We start from the raw sequence: 9,470 nt of genomic DNA, 5'->3' as shown, positions 1-9,470 counted from the left end.
ACTTTGAGTAAAGGCTGAAAGGTCTCATCATAAAAGTATTTTGTTAAAATGGGTTACCTGGACATAATATATTCCTATGGGATTTTACCTAAAGTGACACGTACAGGGCAGGTTTCCTGTACCTTTTTCTTAAAATTGACACAAAACACAATATAAAATTAGTGTATATATCACTGCAAACAGTAGACTTCAGGGAACACCCATATTTACTTTTTAGAGTGTTTACATGTAAACTATTGTAAAGCATTACAAAAAACTGAATTTGGCATGAGTTTTCACCACTTTTCTACTCAGTTTGAAGGATATGTATATATCAGTGGCGGTTGGTGACGTTTAATATGAGGGAGGACATTTTTTTTTTTTTTTTATGAGCTTGGCCTTATTTCTATTACAGCATATTGGATGACTGTCATTCATATTCCATTCACCCAGCTCAATGTAACATCAACAGGTTTAGGCTACTACATGATACTCTAATTTTCCCTATACCCATCATGAGGTTGCTACAACCTAGCCTATGAATGAAAGTTTACAACGTAGTTGCACAGGTCGAGAGAAATATGTGAGTAATCAAGGTGAGACAGTGACACATTCAATACCGCTTTGCACACTCTTGCCTGCATTTAGCTGATCTAGCGTGTAATCATTAGCCCAACAGTTGCAAATTAGTTTCTATTGGACAAATTCAGGTATGTTTATCCCTGTTTCGTTCTGTTTCTGAAACATTTTAAAAGAATCGGCGGAATGAATACACCACTGATCACACGCAAACACAGTTCACTTTCATAGCAGCCACATACAAACAGCATGATAATTTTTCTCGTTGTATAATTCCTTCTCGCATCTACGGGCTCTCCTCCTCAGGATTTATTCCCAGGTTTAATTTTCCTAATGGACATACTTAAAACCCTGGTGAGAAACAGTGACTTGAGAACGATAAAGTAACATCGTTACAATGTAGGCGAGAATGTCTGTTGATAGTGGAAGAGCGTTCTATAATTGTTAGTTAGCATTGTAACAATAAAAATAAGCTGCCAAAATTTTTTTTAAACTTTTCCCTTCGCTTGTGGACATCAGCTGACTGTGACCAGGCGAAAAAACCTTTCCAAGTCAAACCATCATAACTGCTAACCGCTACACACAGCCTACATCGTTATAAACATATTAGCTAGCTAACGTCATAGTTAACATAGCTACTAGAACTAACACGTTAGTAAAGCAACTACAGTCATGCAGTACAGTGTACTGTCAGCAAGCAGTTTAGCAAAACCAAAAGCTTACCTTGACTTGTAAGAGTTCCCAATTTGGATAGCCATAGCCAGCTAGCTAACATAGTTTCCCTCTCTGTTTGAGCCGGGTGTTTGAGTAGGCTAAACTAACTAGCTGCATTCGCTAGCTAAGTGAGAGAGAAAAAATACAATGAAATATAGCTAGCTATTTCTCTCTCTCTTGCTTCTCCTTCATTTAAAAAATAAATAAATTTGTTCAAAACTGTTCAACTATTGTCTTTCTCTCTCTTTGAGTCAACTACTCACTACATTATGCATTACAGTGCTAGCTAGCTGTATCTTATGCTTTCAGTACTAGATTCATTCTCTGATCCTTTGATTGGGTGGACAACATGTCAATTCATGCTCCAAGAGCTCTGGTAGGCTGAAGGACGTCCTCCGGAAGTTGTCATAATTACTGTGTAAGTCTATGGAAGGGGGTGAGAACCATGAGCCTCCTAGGTTTTGTATTGAAGTCAATGTACCCAGAGGAGGACAGAAACTAGCTGTCCTCCGGCTACACCATACACTGTAGACCTTCATTGCTAAACAGTGTGTTTTAATCAATTATTTGGTGACATAAATATATTGAGTATAGTTTTATCTAAAAAGGATAACATTTTCAATGTTTCCACATTTTTATGAAATTCTCTGAGGAGGAGCTTCCACTGGTATATATGGCATTTATGGGGGCATTTGTGTTTTCCAGACAACATTTTAAGATTAAATGTTTTTATATTTTCCCCTCAAACATTTTAATCCCTCATTGGGCTGTGTGTACCAATTATTTATGGAGATATGGCCAAGTGAATCTAGTCCAATATGGCCCCTTATTAGATTACATTTTGTTGCTCGATCACAACATTTCCCGTAGCTGGAGTATGGTCATAATTACCTCAATATGACCCCCATGAAGGTATTAAGAGTATTTTATGATCAGAATTATTGTCTATATTATCTGTGGGGTTTATTTAGTGGGTAGATAACATTACAAAGTCATTTTGATATTGTTTGGAATGATTTTATCCTATTTTCTTTTAACAGGAACTCCAAATGGCAGCCAGTTTATTAAAATGGCCACCGTGGTTGACTGACATGCTTCCTAGACTGCATTTCATCTTTAAAATGTTCCTTTATGTATCTAATATTAGTGTACGAAGTGTTGTACTTGTATCAAAAAGTTGAACATCTCGGGTATATTTGGTTCTTATGCGCTGGACTACAGAGGTCATGCCAAAACTCTTATTTTGAAGGATTTACAAAATCCGGAAGAAGCATCATATGTCACGTGATTTAACAGGATATTTAAGCTCCTGGCGCGAGTTGGAGAGAAAGGAACGTGACTCCCGAGAATTAAAGAAGCACAAATAATCTTAGTTATAACACTCACGGAAGCTGCCAAAACAGTAAGTTACATTATTAAACATTTTATACAACCATATAATTTCACTCAAAGGTCAAATATACTCAAGTCAATGCGTGTTTCACACAAACGATAGCGCGTTATTTATATTTTTCAATTTGAATGTAAGCCTGGCTGTACTGCTAACTGTCCTGGGTTTGGCCTACTGAAATTATTTTTATGTTTTCTACCTTACAACTAATTTGGTCCACGTTCTTTTGAGCAAGACATTGATAATGTTAACTATTTAGCCAATTGCCCTTACCTGAAACCTGGCCATACCAAAGATTCTGTTAACTTTCCCAATTTGTTTGTGGCAATACCTTGCCAGCCACCTCAGTACATTTTTGGTGGTTTATTTTTATTGTTACAATACTAACTAACAATTATAGAACGCTCTTCCAGTATCAACAGCCATTCTCGCCTACATTGTAACGATGTTACTTTATCGTTCTCAAGTCAATGTTTCGAGCATAGTAAATTGCCTTTTAGGATTTACAATTTACCGTTCTCACCAGGGTTTTAAGTATGTCCATTAGGAAAATTAAACCTGGGAATAAATCCTGAGTACGTCAAGGTAAAGCAAATAATGTAATGTTAGGCCAGTCAATCCCGGTCTAATGCACTGTGATCAATAGCGCGCAGCAGATTAGTCACTTACTTTGACATTGTATGGAACTAGTACAATTCACTGCTGCTACATGTGCCATTTGCGCTCATCAAAAAGACAAACCACAACGTGCTTGGGTATACTACATATACCTTCTCAATAAAATAACCTGTAGTAGACATTTATCACATCTCCTTGTGGGACAATGTTTACGATAGATGGCCAATACGAAAATGTAAACGCAACACTTTTGACTGGATAATTATAAAACATCATCTCCACAGTTAGGCCTTAATTAATGGTGAAAGGAGTTGGCTCTTATTTGAGTGATTTCTTGACGGTCAAATATGTATTTGTTTGTGGCCGACGGCTTTTATAAAGAGCGCCCCGATTTTCCCCTTGCGGTTTGAATTGTTAACGCCTCGATCAGACCGAAAGTTATTGCGTTTTGGAACATGAGAAGTATTCATTCATTCATTTCCAATGGAACGCTGTTTGCCTTGCACCATTGTGTTGCAGTGTGTTCTGTGGCGCATACGTTGGAAAACCAATTTATGCTTAGACTTGAAAAATATTTTAAAAGGTTCATGTTGAACTTATTGCACACAACAAAAAATTTAGGATTAGGTAATGATTGACTGCAGAATTTATTACACAGTATTGATTGATGCAATGACTGTCAGTCTGATCAAGGTCTAAGTCCTGCGAATGACAGGCGAGTATGATCAAATCAACGGTACTAAACCAAAGATGCAGTAACCGGTTTTAAAGCAATGATTTTAGTGTCATCTTGACAACCTTTATATTAACATCACCAGTCTGATGTAAAATATGTTGATGTGAAAATGCAAGCTTGTGTTAGGTAGTAACAAAATGTCCACTCAGGGGAAATTAGCCCAGCGTAAAATTTTAACATGGCAAAATAATTTAACATGTACATTTTGGGTGATACACTATATATACATACAAGTATGTGTACACCCTTTCAAATTAGTGGATTTGGCTATTTAAGCCAAATCGTTGCTGACCGGTGTATAAAATGGAGCACACAGCCATGCACTCTCCATAGTCCAGTCAAATGTCTGCCCTGCTAGAGCTGCCCTGGTCAACTAAGTGCTGTTATTGTGAAGTGGAAACGTCTAGGAGCAACAACGGCTCAGCCGTGAAGTGGTAGGCCACACAATCTCTCAGAACAGGACCGCGGAGTGCTGAAGCGGGTAAAAATCCTCTGTCCTCTGCAACACTCATTACAAAGTTCCAAACTGCCTCTGGAAGCAACATTGGCGCAATAACTGTTTGTCGGGAGCTTCATGAAATGGGTTTCCATGGCCGAGCAACTGCACAAAAGCCTACAAACACCTTGTGCAATGCCAAGCATCGGCTGGAGAGGTGTAAAGCTTGCCGCCGCCGCCTCTGGAGCAGTGGAAACGCGTTCTCTGGAGTGATGAATCACGCTTCACCATCTGGCAGTCCGACGGACAAATCTGGGTTGGCGGATGCCATGAGAACGCTACCTGCCCGACTGCAAAGTGGCAACTGTAGAATTTGGTTGAGGAATGAACGTCTGGGGCTGTTTTTCATGGTTTGGGCTAGGCCCCTTTAGTTCCAGTGAAGGGAAATCTTAACGCTACACCATACAATGATATTCTAGACAATTCTGTGCTTTCAACTTTATGGCAACCGTTTGGGGAAGGCCATTTCCTGTTTCAGCGTGACAACTCCCCTGTGCACAAAGCGAGGTCCGTACAGAAATGGTTTGTCAATTTAACTGGGCGCTTAAGACTAGTTTCTATGGAACAGTGTTTCACAGACTTTGCCCTAGCACTACACAGCTGATTCAACTCGACTAATCAATCTGTTTATTTAAATCCGCTGTAGGGCTAAAACCAAAACATGCACCCCTTGTGATCCCCAGGACAGTTTGGGAAACCTGGTTCTATGTCTGTGCAGCTGCCTGAACGTTCGCAGTCGCTGTTACAAACAAAATATTTTTTTTTTTTTTTACATGCCTGTCACAATTTCTTTAAGTTGATCATAACAAATGCCTCCATTGGCAGGAATGAGGAAATGCACTGTGTACAAAACATTAGGAACACCTACCTAAAATTGAGTTGTAACCCCGTGGTCCTCTGTAGCTCAGCCGGTAGAGCACGGCGCTTGTAACGCCAGGGTAGTGGGTTCGATCCCCGGGACCACCCATACACAAATGTATGCACACATGACTAAGTCGCTTTGGATAAAAGCGTCTGCTAAATGGCATATTATTTATATTATAACCCCTTTTGCCCTCAGAACAGGGACATGGACTGTACAAGGTTGTCAAAAGTGTTCCACAGGGATGTTGGCCCAAGTTGACTCTAATGCTTCTTGCCCTGTCACCCTCTGAATGGCACACATACACACATACTCAAGGCTTAAAAATCCTTTAACCTGTCTCCTCCCTTTATCCACACCGAAGTGGATTTAGCAGGCGATATCAATAAGGGGTCATAGCTTTCACCTGGTCAGTCTGTCATGGGAAGAGCAGGTGTTCCTAATGTTTTGTACATATCATGTTACATTCTGGGATTAATGTTTAATTTTGGTCACCTCATGCCTGTTCAACATCTAGCTAAATGTATGCGCTGTCTGCTTGTCAGCCAATAATACCTGGCATTACTAGAGCTAGCATGCAGCAGACTGTCAAGTTAATTAACTAAATATTATGTGCGAGGCATACACATTTTGCGAGGCAATGTAGCTCAGTTGGTAGAACATGGCGCTTGCAGCGCCAGGGTTGTGGGTTCGTTTCCCACGGGGGGGCCAGTATGAAAATGTATGCACTCACTAACTGTAAGTCGCTCTGGATAAGAGCGTCTGCTAAATGACTAAAATGTAAAATTTAACTGAAGAGACCTTACAAGTGGGTAACATGCCTTGAACAGTAAACCCACATCCTTCAAATTAATTATTGTCCCTGCACACACACCTTGGAATTGGGGGGGAGAAGCGGGGGAAGGAGAGTAACTAATGCCTCACTGATTCTGTTTTGCGTGTAATCACATGAACACTCACTTGTACAGTTTTTATTAATTACTTTTAAATGTAAAGCTCAAACTGTACCGTACAATACTTTTCACATGTAATTATTAATTTGGAATGTGGAGGTGTTGACTTCATATGCGTTTCTATTTTAGAGCTTTTTTTGGTGGATCCATTCAAGACATGGGACCCACAAGGAAAACCCTGCAAGTCCTCCAGCCTTCTGCAGTCAATAAAAACCTAGGCAGAGTAATACTGGTATGCAATGGGAATTTGTCACCGACGTTGCTGTATTTGGTTAACTATAGTGTATCGGCAAAATGTCTACCACCAGCCACTGCTGTGTGCGGGGTCATGTAATTATACGTTTTCATGTGTTCAGACTGGAAAGGTGGTTCCCAAAAGGAAGCGGTGGAACGCAGAACAAGTGAAGGGCTCAAAGAGGGTGAAAGCTGAAGTTGCTGTCACATCAACAAAAACAGAGGATGACAATCGACCCGACGGCGTTACCAAGGAGACCTACGAGCTAATGGTCAAAGGTATGTTGGTATTCAAAGCGTTACAAGGACAAATGGTTTCATAGATGGTCCTTGGCCCATTTATCCCAACAATGTTTCATCAACATGGACTTGGCTCACATTTTGTCTATGTTCATTATCATAATCCCATAGAATTGACTGTTTTTTAAAAATTATTATTGAGCTATGATCTTCTGTTTTGTTCAGTAGTTTAATTGAAATGGCCTACCCCCTCCGTTTCAGAAACCCCTCCCTCCTCCTACTGGAAAGCGGTAGCCGAGGAGAGGCGTAAGGCTCTCTACAACGTACTCCAGGAGAACGAGAAGGTCAGTTAATCACTGAAGGGCTGCTGACTAATGTTTAGTCAACTTGTCCTGTTCCCACGGTGCAAAATGAGTCAATCACACAGTCTCTGGCAACACTCCAGGTGGAACAATGGGTGTTGTTCTGTGAACCATCCATATCTCTGAAACCATTAATCTCGTGGAATTCTGCCCCATGTCCTTTTTTGGGGGGGCCTTGGCGCATAAAGTGGAATTATTTTAGCCATTGATTTAAGCTGATAACGTTTAACATTTTAGCGGATTATGAAGTCTGTGAAACTACCTTTTTTTTTATATTCTATGTTCTGAGTGACTTTATCACCTTGTTTGAGCAGTTGCACAAAGACATCGAGGCCAAGGATGAGCAGATAGCCCAGTTGAAGACCGAGAATGATGAGCTTCAGGAACTGGCCCAACATGTACAGCACATGGCTGACATGATAGAGGTGAGAGCTGGGAATTTGATGCCCACAAACTTTTATTTTCCATGTATTTGAGGTCTATGGTGGATGCTTTTAAACTTAAGGTAGCTTGTGATGTTCAAAGCTAATATTCTGCTATCTCCTCTCAGAGGTTAACAGGAAAGAGTCCGGAAAGTCTAGAAGACCTGCGAGAGATCGCGCTTGGTGCCGATGATGAGGAACTAGAAGAATCTGATGAAGATGACCTCAGTTCCAGCAGTGACTTCACACCCAGGTCGGATGTCTTGGATGTCACAGAAGATGAGGTCACAGAACAACAGGAAGATGAACGCTCAGGGGAGGATGATTGAGTGACTGAACCTTTGACTGTACTAGTGAAATCCCTTCAGGAGATGCCTGTGCTTCTCACTTGAAGTGTTATGGACTCAACATTCTGGCATTGACGCCTGTAGTTACTTTATATATTTTCTTAGCTTAACATCTGAGGTACTTGTGCCCTACTTGTGTAAGATTTTTTACTTTGATCAACCACAACCTTTTTACCATGCAGCTATGAGAAGAGGTGCTTCCCTCATAATTGTTTAATCCCTTTTTATTCGTATATATATTTTTTTTTTTAAATAACTTTGCTGTTGACTTTTTAATGTAATTTGTTGGTATTCATTTAAATTTAGGATTTTGTTATGGCGCTGTTGTAATGCACTCTGTACATATCCTTCAGGACTGTCCTATGAAATAAATGCCTTTTATTTTGTAATAACTGAGCGAGCACACATTGAATATCCCTTTGAGAATGGTGAAGTTATTAATTACACTTTGGATGGTGTATCAATACACCCAGTCACTACAAAGATACAGGCATCCTTCCTAAATCTGTTGCCGGAGGGGAAGGACACCGCTCAGGGATTTCACCATGAGGCCAATGGAGACTTTTAAAACCATTTTAATGGCTGTAATAGGAGAACTAAGGATGGACCAACAACAATGTAGTTAAATGATCGCCTGAAAAGAAGGAAGCCTGCAGAATAAAAATATTCCAAAAACATGCATCCTGTTTGCAATAAGGCACTAAAGTAAAACTGCAAAAAAAATTACTTTATGTTCTGAATACAAAGTGTTATGTTTGGGGCAAATCCAACACTTAATATTTTCAAGCATGTTGGTGGCTGCATCATGTTATGCGTATGCTTGTCATTGGCAAAAAATTTTTTTTTTTAATACAAACTGGAATAGAGCCAAGCACAGGCAAAATTCAAGAACCAGGAACACCTGGTTCAGTCTGCTTTCCACCAGACACTGGGATACAAATTCACCTTTCAGCAGGACGATAACCTAAAACAAGGCCAAAGCTACACTGGAGCTGCTTACCGAGGCGACATTGGATGTTCGTGAGTGGCGTAGTTACAGTTCTGACTTTAATCGGCTTGAAAGTCTATGGCAAGATCAACAACCAACCGACAGAACTTAGATTTACCCAGAAAGACTCACAGCTGTTATCGCTGCAAAAGGTGATTCTAACAGGTTTCGACTCAGTGGTGTGAATACTTATGTAAATCAGATTTCTGTATTTCATTTTTAATCGATTTGCAAAAATGTATAGAAAACATGTTTTCACTTTGTCATTATGGGGTATTGTGTGTAGATGGATGAGATCAATGTAGAATTTAGGCTGTAACACAAAATGTGGAATAAGTCAAGGGCTGTAAACACTTTTTGAAAGCTCACCTGCTGGCCCCACCTGTAGCTCTAACCTCTAGGCTACCTGCTGGCCCCACCTGTAGCTCTAACCTCTAGGCTACCTGCTGGCCCCACCTGTAGCTCTAACCTCTAGGCTACCTGCTGGCCCCACCTGTATCTCTAACCTCTAGGCTACCTGCTGGCCCTACCTGTAGCTCTAACCTCTAGG

General features: G+C 40.3%; 1 protein-coding gene across 1 annotated transcript; it reads left to right on the top strand.

The window, feature by feature from the left end:
• The first annotated feature begins 2,585 nt into the window (after positions 1-2,585).
• LOC121573032 (geminin) lies at positions 2,586-8,348 on the top strand. Its single transcript, XM_041885070.2, has 6 exons — positions 2,586-2,674; positions 6,457-6,559; positions 6,684-6,840; positions 7,063-7,145; positions 7,478-7,588; positions 7,714-8,348. The coding sequence occupies exons 2-6, from the start codon at positions 6,485-6,487 to the stop codon at positions 7,912-7,914; spliced, it is 627 nt and encodes a 208-aa protein (XP_041741004.1). The 5' UTR covers positions 2,586-2,674; positions 6,457-6,484; the 3' UTR covers positions 7,915-8,348.
• The last annotated feature ends 1,122 nt before the right edge of the window (positions 8,349-9,470 follow it).

Source organism: Coregonus clupeaformis, chromosome 29 (assembly GCF_020615455.1).
Source record: "Coregonus clupeaformis isolate EN_2021a chromosome 29, ASM2061545v1, whole genome shotgun sequence".
Taxonomy (NCBI): Eukaryota; Metazoa; Chordata; class Actinopteri; order Salmoniformes; family Salmonidae; genus Coregonus; species Coregonus clupeaformis.
The sequence above is the reverse complement of the archived record's forward strand: the minus strand, read 5'-3'. Positions and strand labels throughout refer to the sequence as shown.